The sequence below is a fragment of the Psammomys obesus genome, unplaced genomic scaffold, assembly GCF_907164565.1.
Source record: "Psammomys obesus unplaced genomic scaffold, mPsaObe1.curated_primary_1811, whole genome shotgun sequence".
NCBI lineage: Eukaryota > Metazoa > Chordata > Mammalia > Rodentia > Muridae > Psammomys > Psammomys obesus.
In genome coordinates, this window is record NW_026592636.1 from 3,339,512 (window position 1) to 3,352,982 (window position 13,471).

A 13,471-nucleotide genomic window follows, 5' to 3' on the forward strand; every position below is an offset into this window, starting at 1 on the left:
GTGTGTGTGTGTGTGTGTGTGTGTGTGTGTGTGTGTGTGTGTGTGTGTGTGTGTTTGTATGTGGGTGTGTATGTCTAGAGGACAGAGGTTGATATCATGTCTTCCACTGTTAATGTAAGTTTTTGGAGACAAAGTATCTTTACTGACCTGGAGCTTGTGTTGTTGGCGAGGCTGACTGGCCAGCAAGCCTCTGGGGTTCGTCTGTCTCCCTCTGTGCTGGGCTCTAGGCACACAGCACACCATTATGCACATCTTCTACATAGGTGTAGAGGGTCCAGAAGCCCAGTTCTCATGCTTGTGTAGCAAGCACTTCACTCTAAGCCAGTTCCTCAGACCGGACTTGTATTTATTTTATGTTTGAGATGTGTATGCATGTGAGTACATGTGTAGAGGCCAGAAGTCTTTTTCACCATTAAATTTAATGTTTATTTAGTGTGTGTGTTGGTGTACATATGTGCAGTGTCATGCATGTGTAACATTGTGAATATACACATCAGAAGGCAAGTTGGAGAGGTCGTTTCTTTTCAGAATACAGATTCAGGGAATTGAGCTCTTTTTAACCTGTCAGGCTTGCTGGCAAGGAGTGTCTTATTGTGAGACCTGTCTGACTGAACCTGGAGCTTATGCATTTGGCTACACTGGCTGCTCAAAGAGCTTCAAGGACCCTTTTTTCTCCCCTCATGGCTCTTCTGTGGGTACTAGAGATCCGAATTTAGGTCCTCATGCTTGCCCAGCAGCCACTTTTCTTACTGAGCCATCTCTCTAGCCCCTCAAAGTTAATCTTTTAATGATCCATCTAGAAATGAAGTTAATGGTGGCACTTGCCTATAATTCCAGCCCTGGGAGATGGAGGTGAGATTGTAGCTCAAGGTCATCCTCAGCACCTAATGACTTTGAGGCCATCCAAGACTACATGAGACCTGTCTCAACAAAACAAGACAGTGAGCCTTTTTATCTTTATGTTCTACACACACACACCAGGTGATGATGAGCACGGTAGATATATTGTTATCTTACTCTGAACAGCATCTGCAGAATAAATTTAGAAACTGTTTCAGTTCATCAGAAATGAAATGTAGGGCTAGAAAAAAGGCTCAGCAGTTAAAAAGGCTTACTCTTCTTTCAGAGAACCTAAGCTTAGGTTCTAATACCCTCTGTGGCTTTGGCAGGTTGCCACATGCACATAGCGCACATAAACTCATACAGGCACGCAAACATGTATGAGCACAGATTCAGTATGGTGGTCCCTTTAGTCTTAACACCTGGCAGGTGGGAAGAATGGCCTAAACTTTAGGCCAGCCTGCGATTTATATATATGTAAAAACAGCAAGATTCTGTCTAGAAGAGAAAACAAACAAAAACATAAAGAGATAGTTAGAAAATATCTCAGCGTTCTAAAGGCTGAGGCAGGAGGATTACTAAGAGTTCAGGACCAGCCAATACTACATGGCAGGAAACTTGCTCAAAAAATAAAAAACTCAGGATGTAGCCTGATGTTAGAGTGATTTAGCTAGTGTGTAGGAGGCTCGAGGTTCAGCCCCAAGTGCTACAGACAGAAACATCTCATTTATAAGTACCATCCAAAAATAGTAGCAGAAAGAATCTACAAAGTATTAAATGTATTTCTGAAAACTGAAAAATATTGTTGAAAAAAATTGAAGACCTAATAGGTGGAATAACATGCTGCTTGTTCATTGATTAGACAACATAGATGGCAGTATTCTTCAAATGATCTGTCACAATCCCAACTGGCATATTAGAAAAAGATGACAAATCCTAAAATACAGGAATTCAGGGAACCCAGAATAGTAAACAATGTTCAGGATTGTAGGAAATAAAGTTAGGAAACTCTGATTCTTCTGTTTCAAAACTTCTTAACTGCTTGCAGCAGTGAACACGAGAATGACCCAGTGTGTCTGTAGTCCTGGAATAAATTTGAGAACCAAAATAAACCGCACAGGTTTGATCTGTTGACAAGGGTAGAACTGAAGCTCCTGGCTTTTAGATAAGTGCTTCCCCATGTTTTTTGTTTGTTTTTAAGTGTGCCAGGAAAAATACAACGAAGGAGATTCAGATCTCTGTATCTAGACTGAAGTGAGCCTGGCACACCATGTGTGTGAAACATTAATCCCAGAAGCAAACACAAACAATATTTTCCTGACTTCACATTAGGCAATGCTCTTTTTTAATAGGACATTAATAAAAAAATAAAAACACAAGGAGCAAGAAAAAATTCAAATTCACAAACCATGGTGTTAAAGGAAATCATTAAAAAGTAAAAAGACAACCACAGAGTGGGGGACCTAGTCATATGTCTACAAAGGGCTAGCTCCAGAATATACAAAGATCTCTTGAAAGGCAAAGTAAAAGACAAAACCAATTTTAAAATGGATTAAGGGTCTGAGTAGACATACTGCTCCAGGGATACACAGGCAGCCAGTAGCATATTTATTTAGTCAGCACAAAATACGAATCAACTCTGAAGTACCACTTTACTACCACATGGACAGCTAGAATCAAGATGACAAGCAGTAACTGCTGTTGACAAGGAGTTGGCTCGTATTCCCCAACTCTGGTGGATATGAGACCCCCTACTGGGAAGACTCTGTGGAGACACAAAATAATTTTACAGAGGTTTGTGACAGCATTATCCATAGTAGCTCCCAAATGAAAACAGCCCAGGTATGTCTACTAGCTGCAGTAGAGTATTCTTTAGCCATGAGGGCAGAAGTATTGCTACAATAGTGTAACATGGTTAACTGTGCCAAATAAGCCAGTTGCAGAGGGTCACACATACTATTATTCCACCATGTGAAGTCTTCAGAACAGGCAAATTGAAAGAGACAAAGTAGGTTAGTGGTTGCCTGAAAAGTTGAGGACAGTAAGGCTTCTTTTGGGTCCGTATAGGACTGGGCTGGTGTTGGGGGGCCAATTCTGTGAATCTGTTAACCATTGCATTGTCCATTTCACCTGGATGAATTTGTATTTCAACACAACTTAGAAAATACAGCAGGTGAAGGACTAAGGATATGTATAACTCAGTGATTATCTTGCATGAGGCCCTAGATTTGACCCAGGCAACAATTCAGATAGCTTTTTGTTGTTTTTGTTTTTTATGTGTTTGGGTATTTTGCTTCCTCTGTATACATGTTCGGTACCTTCAGAAGTCAAACCCTATATCAGATTGTGATGGAGCACGCCTTTAATCCCAGAATTTGGGAAGCAGAGGTAGGTGGATCTCTTAAGTTTGAGGACAGCCTAGACTACAGAATGAGTTCCAGGACAGCCAGGGATACATAGAAAAGCTCTGTCTCAGAAATCCGATTAAAAACAAAATAAAGCAACAACAGAGAAAGTCAGATCCAGTGGAACTGGAGTTATAGACAGTTGTGAGCTGCCATGTGGATACTGGGAATTGAACCCTGGTCCTCTGAAAGAGCAGCCAGCGCTCTTAATGGTTGAACAATCTCTCCAGTCCCTTAGATAACTTTTCATGTGACTATATGCAAATATTTTGATCATACCTACCTTTTTGGCAAGGACCCATGTATGCTATTTTGTGAAAGAAAGGATGAAAAGGTTAATCCTCGTAGCATTTTATTCTCCATGTGCTGATTTGGAGAGCCTAAATTTACACTGCTATCAGCACTTTGTAAATTATGTGCTAATTCCAGGAGCGGGCTGAACACTGTACCCATCAGCCCTCACCAGCACTGATGAAGCTTTGTTCCTCTGCATGCCTTCTCTACATTGCTTCTCCTCAGTGAAACCCAGCCACTATGTCATCCGTTCAGTTCACTCAGTGTTCTCTCAAACAGAAGTTGGATAGAAATAAGCCTCTCATTTTCATTCCCCGGTTCTGTATAACTCTAATCCCAGGCAAGTTTTTTAACTTCTGGTCACCTGTAACTTCAGTTACCTGTAAAGAGGATATTGATCATTCAGCTGCCCAAAAGCAGAAAGCCCAACTTAATTCTTTCCAACCCTTTGGTTCCTGGGATCCACACTCCCCAGACCCTGTTAGGAAACCTGATGACATTGTCAGTTGCCCACGTTCTCTCAGTGGTTAGATTTACTGCATCTGGTTTTCTTTTTGTTTTGCATAAGGGATACTGATTTCTTAATCAGTAATAGTGATTGACGTAACTACAGCTGATGATGTCAGTTTGGCTTCAGTGGGTATTTTTAAGGAGATTGAGTAGTTTTCACCAAGTTACAATTCTTTCTTTTGCTTTTCCTAGGTCATGGTAATTCGGGATTTGAAGGGCAGAGTCGCTATGTGCCGTCCTCTGGAATGTCCGCCAAGGAGCTCTGTGAGAATGACGACTTAGCAACCAGTTTGGTTCTTGATCCCTATTTAGGTTTTCAGACACACAAAATGAATACTAGGTAATTTGATTCTTTTGCCTGCGTAGAGCCAGTGATGGTGTCAAACTTAGTAAACAGACGATGAATCCTACATTCAGAATTATAAATGACAGGGAAGTTCTTTAATACAGAACAGTTTTCTGTGAGCCAAGAGAAGCAAGCAGAATCTGGAAAGGAAGTCGCCGTTCTGTCATGCACTGGTGGGTCAATTCTTTTCCCTGGCTTCATCATGGAGTCTTCCTTTTTCAGATAATGGCTGCTGGGATTTTGCCCTTTTTTTGGGTAACCTTTGCAACTCAGCAGTTATTGCTTGCATCTTCCATATGTAAGTAGGAACCTATTTAGAATCTAAGATGCCGGGGCTAGAGAGATGGCTCGGTGGTTAAGGGCACTGTCTGTTCTTCCAAAGGACCCGGGTTCAATTCCCAGCACCCACATGGCAGCTAACAACTATCTATGCCCCCAATTCCAAGGGATCTGACACCCTCACACTAACGCACATAAAATAAAATAAAATAAAAAATAAAAAAAAATAGAGTCTAGGATGCCCTGTCAGTCAGAAACCACTCCAACAGTCTTGGAATACCTCTGTCTTTAATATCTGGAGTTGTGGGTGGAGTCCTGTGTGTGTGCATGCATGGGTGGGTGGGGGAGATCCTCGTCTTCTGAGTGCTGGGACTGCAGGCATAGACTACTATGCCCAGTTCTGCTTCTTTGACTCAAATCTGAGGTCTTTGGCTCTTTACTCTGGTTCTCTTGAGAACCATCTCTTCCTTGGAAAAGACACTAAGATCATCTTACAATTCTGTCTGCTTCTGTAGCAAAGGGTTTTGGATCTGATGGAAATGGTTTCACTAGGGATTTAGAAATGAGTTGCATTCTGGGCCCATTCCTTCTCATTTCCATCACACACAAGATTCTTGTAGCCCTATGTCCATCACCGTTAAGGAAAACAGGTTTGGAAAAACAGATTGGAAAAACAGGTTTAATAAGTTGTGATTGTTAGGGGAGGCAGAAACTGGAAGCCTTTCATAGACTTTTCCCTTTGAGATTGTTTTTTTTTTTTTTTCTTTTTGGTTTTTCAAGACAATTTCTCTGTATATCCTTGGCGGTGCTAGACTCACTGTGTAGACCAGGCTGGGTTCAAACTCATAGAGATCCACCTGCCTCTCCTTCACTAAGTGCTGGGATTACAGGCGTGTGCCACCACACCTGGCTTTTTAAGATTTACCCCTTTCTAGAAGTAAACCAGGACATAGCACTTCCCAGCCCTATTGAATACATAGAAATAAATAATGGCAGTATAAAGATGTCTTTGGAATTCCATGATTCCTGTCGGCAGGAGTCAGTCACTGAGCTGAAGTGATACATGTTGGACTGGAGGTGAGGCTGTTAGCAGGACTGTACCCTGTGCCAGCCCACAGCCCTCCTTACACTGCTTTAAGTTGAGTTCCTCTTCTCCCACTCAATGAGATTGATGCTCATTGTCCTGGAAAATGATCCTGATAGGATTTCAGTCACCTTCTAGTGTGTTTTTGCCTGTCGTGCTATTTTATTTTTAAATTTATCTATTAATTTGTGTGATTGCCAGAAGAGAGCATCAGTTCTCCTTTAAAGATGGTCATGAGCCACCATATGGTTGCTGGGAATTGAACTTAGGACCTCTGGAAGAGCACCAGTGCTGAGCCCCATCTTGTGTTATTTTAAATAGATTACTTAAGTTGTCTTATGTTGATTATGCCTTATATGTTGAGATACAGAAGCAAATGAAATGTTTCAGAACGTTAGTCCATTAGAATCAGAACAAAAGTTTTATTTGCTTATGGAAGAATGTTTATTCTGAATCCCAGGCTCTGTTTAGAGGATGAAGGGTTATACTGCCATGGCTCTGTAGTATGAAGTGTGGTGTTTTCTTCCCAGGCCAATGTTGTTTCTCAGCATGTGGATGGACTAGGAATCTGCATTTCTAACAAGTTCTTGATTTGTGTTTAGATTATTTTAGTCTTAACCCGGGTTTCTTGAGGTTCACTTAAAACCATGTGGTCATGGAGTAAAGTTCAGAGTGAAGTCCACTGGGCACCTATCATGAGGATTGGAGAGAGAGAAAGTACAAGAGGGGGAGAAAAATCTCAGTGTTGTCACAGTTAGTAATGCTCATGACCTTGTATGGGAGGACTCCTGAGTTAACTATGTTCACTTCCCACAGAAACTGGAGTACCTAAATCAGTGCTTTCCAGTGCGGCATTTTGTCCACTCAGCTGAGTCAGCCTGGGGGAGTCTGCAGTGCTGCTCTGCCCCCAACAGCATGGTCCCAGGCCCTTCGGGGCTCTACCTGGATTTGATGGCTTCCTCACACAAGGGTTTCAGCTGCTCCCTGCAAGCTCTGTTTAGGAAAGCACAATCCCCTGTGTCCTTGTCTCTCTCTCTGCATGCCTCTAGTTCTGGGGCTAGACCAGGGCCTCACACCTGCTAAGCAAGAGTGTCTACCACTGGCCTGCAATCATATCTCTGCTTCTCTTTCTTCTGCCTTTTGCCTCCTCTCTCCATCTTTCTGTGTAATGTTAGGAATATGTTTTAAAACAGTAGTAGTTTTGAATGCTTATGCTTTGACTTTTAATTTGTTGGTTTTGATTGTGAGGCAAGGTCTTGCTGTGTAGCTAAGGTTGACCTCAGACTCACAGTTCTCCTGCCTTGGTTTCCTAAATGCCATGTTAAAGGTGTGCAGCCCCACACTTGGCTCCAGTGCTGATATTTTGATCTTAGTGACACAGCATTTACCCACCAGTGAGGCAGAGCTATAGAATGAGAGCTGAGGAAACATAAAATGCAAATTGCATTTGCTGGGGTATTTTTTTTTAATTGCTTCTTGTCAATTATGAAACTTAAAATTTTCTTTATAGGGGCTGGAGAGATGGCTCAAGAGATTAAGATCACTGGCTGCTCTTCCAAAGGTCCTGAGTTCAATTTCCAGCAAACACATGGTGGCTCACAACCATCTATAATGAGATCTGTTGCCTTCTGGCATGCAGGTGTACATTCAGGCAGAATACTGTAGATATACTAAGTAAATCTTTAAAAATTTTTTTTTTGTTTTTAACAGGAGACTAGAGTTGTGGACAATACCTCTGATTTTTAAAAAGGGAGTTGAGGCCAGGCAGTGGTGGCACACACCTTTAATACCAGCACTCAAGAGGCAGAGGCAGTGGACTCTGAGTTCAAGGCCAGTCTGGTCTGTGGAGTGAATTCCAGGACAGCAAGGGCTTCATAATAGAGAAACCCTTTCTGGCGGATGGCAGTGGGGAGAGGTTGGAGCAAGTGTGGTAAAGATGGGGATGGATGGATGGTTCTAGTAATGCCTCCTCACCTAGGCAGCGTGACTCAGACAGTTCACAGGATCCTAAGTCAGGGTAAGAATCGGGCGGGAGCCAAGTGTGGTTGGCACATGCCTTTAATCCGAGCATTCAAGAGGCAGAGGCAGATGGATCTCTTGAGTTTGAAGCCAGCCTGGTCAGCATATTGAATTCCAGGTCATCCAGGACTACATAGGGAGACCTTGTCTCAAAAACCAAGATGGGGCCTGGTGTAGGTCAAAAGAAGTGGTGTTTATGAAGCAAGAATTATTGTCTGGAGACTTTTCCTCTGAAGCTTTTGTTTTTTAAGTATTTATTTTTATTTACATATATTGGTCTTTTGACTGCACGTATGTCTGTGTGTGGGTGTTGGATCCCCTAGAACATGAGTTAAAGACAGTTGTGAGCTGCCGTGTGGGTGCTAGGAATTGATCCCGGTCCTCTTCACCACTGCTTTTAGCCACTGAGCCATCTCTCCAGCCCCCTGAAGCTTTTCTTGATTTTTCTTAATCTTACGTTGTCTTGACAGTCTTAGCCTTCTGTCATTATATCTGTATAGTATTTTTATACATTTTTACATTACTTTATATCATTTCGGATTTTGATGCATGATTAGAATATATAAAGAAATTTTGTGAATTAGTGGTAAAGTTGCATTATGGGAAGAAAAGATTGTAACCTAGGGTTGCTATCTGTGATATTGGTGTTTACAGATTTGTGCTATAGTGAATGTTTAAAGGTGACAATTGCCAGTACAAATAGTCTTTACTAATGTTTTGGTTTGCATTTATATAGCGCCTTTCCTTCGAGGAGCTCGAGACATCTTTCAAAAGCTGACAGTTTTTCTCACAACAACCCTGTGAGGTAGGTAGTGGGCATTTCAAACAAGTAAGGCACCAGCCTCCAGCCTATGTTTCTGTCCCAGAACCATATCACTGAAATAGAACCTTTTTTAATGATTAATTTTATTTTCATTTTCTGTCCATTGGTGTTTTGCCTGCGTGTAAGTCTGTGTGAGGGTGTTGGATCACCCTGGAACTGGAATTACAGACAGTTTTGAGCTGCCATTTGGGTGCTGGGAATGGAATCCAGGTACTGTGGAAGAGCAGCCAGTGTTCTTAACTGCTGAGCCGTTTCTCCTGCTCCCTGGCCTGGCCAGCTTGCTCTGTCCTTACATAAACTTCAATATCTATTTTTTTTATCCAACCCTTACACTATATGAATTAACACCGTAAAAGCTGGATGAATTAGAGTCTTAGCAGGTGCTTGCCACCAAACCTTGTGAGCTTGGGTGTAATCCCTAGGAACCACATAGTAAGGGAAGACAGCCAGCTCCTACAAATTGTCCTCTGAACTCTGTGATTGTGCCCTTCTTCCTTCACTATATGTACACACACACACACACACACACACACACACACACACCCGTGTGTGTGTGTGTGTACATGTGTATATATATATAAAGCTGACACTGTTTCTTAGTAACTCAAGTGTAGGTTCCCAAGTGGCAAACAGAAGTCAAATCTTTTCCAACCATAAAATGATACCAAAGGGCTTGCTTGAGCCAGTAAGAGCAAGCGAGGCTTAGGTAAACTCTCTGCTCTTCATTGAGTAGCCCTAAAACCTTGGTCACCTGCGTGGCCTTGTTGTGCTTGTTTTCAAGAGTGAACAAGATTCTGAGTAATTTAAATTCTCCTTCTGGCAGAAGTGTAACAGTGGAAGGAAAGCATTACGCATTTTGCATGGGAGGTTTAGAGCAGTCAGGGTTGAAGAGGCAAGAAGGTGTTTTGGCTGTTTGAGTAATAACTTAAGCTAGGCAAAGTGGCAGTGCTTTTAATCCCAACAACAACAACAAAACCTACATTTTAAACAACAAAACCAACCAACAACAGAAGCAGAGCAGCAACAACAACAAAAAACCTGGGTCTTAGCAGGGTGTAGTGGCATGACAAGCATTCTTTGTTGGTCTGTTGTTGGTCTGCTTTGTCCAAGAGACTCTCAAACATTATACGCCATTGCTGCTTCCCTTGATTGACTCCCATAGGTTAAAGGTAAGTCCTTATTGCTGAAGACACAGTGCACTGTTGACACAGGACCCAGAGGATCCAAGCTGGATCTGACTTGAAAGTTTCCATCCTGAGGACTCACTTTCATATTATCAGAAGGTGCTATACAAGCTTCTGAAGGAGAGAAGCAGCCTGCCCAGCTATGATGCCTATGAACGAGATCAAGACAAGCATGGCACGATAATCCTTAAGGAGGCAACAGTGGCACACATACCTTATTGGTAACCAATGGTTCTCTAATTTGACTTAAGGCCTGTTCAACGAGGGAATTCATATTCTCTGGAGTTAAGAGTTCCAAGAAGATGTTGAACTGCCAGATGTGGGTGCTAGGAACAGAACTCAGACCCCAGGAAAAGCAACAAAAGGTCTAAAGTACTGATCCATCTCTCCAGCCTTGTTAGGGAGAGCTTTTTAGCAATGGAAATTATTATAATTACTAATTAATATATTGAAACAGAGTCTCAGTGTGTAGTCCTGGCTGGACTAGTTATGTAGACAGACATTGAACTGGAAACCTAGCCAGCTACCCAGGGTTAGTGAAGTCCTGGATCTTGGGAGAGAACCTACAACTACCACTTTTTAATAAAGTGCCACAATCTCTAACTACGTTCTAAATATTTGTCTTTATACCCAGAGTTATATAGTTCTTATCTTTGAAACATGGCGTCTATTACAGAAAACCACAATTCATCAAAATGCAGAGTTGTAGCTGGGCAGTGGTAGCACACGCCTTTAGTCCCAGCACTCAGGAGGCAGAATCAGGCCAATCTCTGAGTTCAAGGCCAGTCTTGTCTACAGAGTGAGTTCCAGGCCAGCCAGGGCTACACAGAGAAACCCTGTCTGGAAAAAATAAAAAAATTAAAAAAAATAAATAAAACACAACAACATATGCAGAGTTGTACAACCCAGTCTCATATATCTGCGGTACACTTCCTGCACCTCAACTTCAAGGATCACTGTGGAAGAGGGACTGAAAGACTAAGAGCAAGAGAAACAAAGTTTGTTGTAAGGTTGTATGTACTAGAAATGTTAGAGAGGCATTCAGTTGGCAGAGGCAGGCGTATCTCTGAGTTTGATTTCACCCTGGTCTATACAGTGAATTCCAGGACAACCAACATCACATAAGAGAGAGACCCTGTCTCAATGAAAATAAAAAGAGTAATAGGAAGTTATTCTCTTACTTCTAAGGTCCTTAGTGGTTTTTACTTTGTTCTTAATAGTTGTTAGCAGTTTTGTGCAGTTGAATAATTTTTATTTCCCATAGTATTGTTACAACAGGATTTGACTTGTGTTTTGACCAAATGATGTTAATATGTATCTTCAGGGTCATTGAAGCACTGTCTCCTTTGCCTCCTTTTTCTTTCCTTGGTGTCATTCTTTGGGGAGAGGGGGAGATAGACATTTATCTATCTATCTGTCTATCTGTCTATCTATCTAGGTTTTTCTTTCAAGGCAAGGTTTCTCTGTGTAGCCTTGGCTGTCGTGGAACTCTCTCTATAGATCAGGCTGGCCTCAAACTCAGAGATTGGCCTGCCTCTGCCTCCTGAGTGCTAGGATTAAAGGCATGCGCAGGACCACCTGACACTGTCTTCCATTTTTATAGTAGCCAGCTGTGACAGTAAATTTTCCCAGTTTGGAGACAGCATGTTACATTTTAAGTGAGGCAGAGCTTCTTCCTGGTAGATAACAAAGGATAACTTTGTGGTTTTGTTCGTGAGGCAGAAAATGAGAAACCAAGGTCATCTCATCTCAAGACGACCCCTGGAAGAATATAAGTACAGCTATTTTGAATTGATTTTAGTTTTTAAGTAGTTTGACATTGGAAACAATGAAACCTAGGCATTTGAAATAGGGATGAACATGTTTTAGAAAGCAAAAGACACAAACCCTATTAATAATGCCTACCTCAGGCAAGTGAGATGGCTTGACAGGTGAGCCAATTCTGCTAAGCCTGATAGCCTGAATTTTATCCTGAAACCACATGATGGAAGGAGAAAGTTGTCCTCTGACCCCTACACACACGTACGCGTGTACACACGTGTGCATACACATGCACACTTATATTCATAGATGTTCTTGGGCTCTCTGGCTCTCCCACTTTGTGTGTGTCTGTCTGTCTGATTTTTCCATAGTTTTGAGTGAGTTTAGCCTTTTCTGTGATGCTGAGGATGGAGCTGAGGACCTCGCAGGTTAGGCATATATGTTGTACCCAGACCTACACTCACACCTATCCCACGCCCTCCACCCCCGCCATCTCACTGTGTCACTCTAAACAGGGTCACCATGGCTCATTTTCACCCTGGACACAGGAGGACAGCTGTCTCCTTTTTGTCAGAAGTCCTGCCACTTCACATCATGGATGATTTATTGGATTTGTTCAGTGGGGTGTGTTGCTTCTGACTACTGAACAAAATATAGTTCTCAGTTTCCCACATTTCATCATTTGTATAGTTTGAAATGTGAGGCCATGGCCAACAGCATTTCTGTTTGAAATACCTGTGCTGTGGTGCTGATGTTGTATGGATTTTATTTTATTTTTTTTTAGAATGTGCTGGATTGAACTAGGCATTGTGCATGCTAAATGGGTGGTCTACCCTGTTGTTCATACACATATTACCCTGTAACGTAGGGTTGCAGCAAGAGTGGTTTAGATTAGCTTTTTAGAGAGCTGATGTTGACAAAATCCATTGTGATAGCTGTAGATAAGTAGTTTGGTATGGTTTGGTGCTTCTCCAAACCTGTTCTGTCTTCCCTTTCATTCTTCCCTCCTCTTACACTGTTTTTCCCTTTTAGAGTTAAACATAGTACCATTGTCTAAATCACTTTTGGCTCCAAACCCTGCCCCACAATTCTGTTCTTAATCTGTCTGCTTTGTTTTTGTGATGCTGAGGATCTAACGCGGGGCTTGGGCATACTAGGCTGTATTTCCCCACTGAACTACACTTCATCCCTACAAAGCCTACTTCTTAGTTAAGATTGCCATACTTTTTGTTGTTGGGGGTTTGTAGGGGCTTTTCTGTGTAGCCATGGCTGTCCTGGAACTCACTTTGTAGACCTGGCTGCCCTTCAACTCACAGATATAGGCCTGCCTCTCTCCCAAGTGCTGGGATGAAGGCGTGCACCACCATGTCCAGCCTGATTTCTGTAGAAAGACAGTTTTTTTGCCGCTGAACATACATTTGCCTGCTGGTGCCTTGCCTGATTATATAGTTTGAGAGCTGTATAATTTTTGTATTTTTAGTTTAAAATTTTCCATTTCAGAACTGTTAAGATGGCTCAACAGGTAAGAATGTTTGCTATATAAGCCTGGTAACTTGATTGTGATCCTAGGAGCCCACAGGTTGAAGGAGAAAACCAATTCCTACAAAGAGTTCTCTGACCTCTGCATCTGTGCTGTAGCATATGGACTTATGAGGAGCACACACTATGCACAAACAATAAATGGTTTTTGCTTTTATTTGTGTTTTGTTTTGTTTTTAATAGGGACCAGAGAGGTGGCTCCTAGGGTAAGAGCAGAGCAATTTCCTCCCTTTCAGATACTGCACTTTGGTTCCTAATAGCTATGTCTGGTGACTCATAACCACAGGGGTTCTAATGCCCTCTTCTGGGTACCTGCATACACATGTGCAAACATACACATACATACATACATACATACATACATACATACATACATACATACATACA

General features: G+C 42.0%; 1 protein-coding gene across 2 annotated transcripts in view; it reads left to right on the top strand.

Moving 5' to 3' along the window:
• Positions 1-13,471, top strand: part of Kmt5b (lysine methyltransferase 5B) — a 53,886-nt gene that overhangs the window by 22,455 nt on the left and 17,960 nt on the right. The window contains exons 1-3 of one of the 2 annotated variants that reach the window (XM_055614574.1): positions 3,150-3,228; positions 4,242-4,389; positions 8,514-8,582. In XM_055614574.1, coding sequence (XP_055470549.1) covers positions 4,295-4,389; positions 8,514-8,582 — 164 coding nt within the window. In that variant the 5' untranslated portion in view covers positions 3,150-3,228; positions 4,242-4,294. Of the gene's footprint in view, positions 1-3,149; positions 3,229-4,241; positions 4,390-8,513; positions 8,583-13,471 lie in introns of those variants that run through there. The other variant, XM_055614573.1, reaches the window with a different exon arrangement.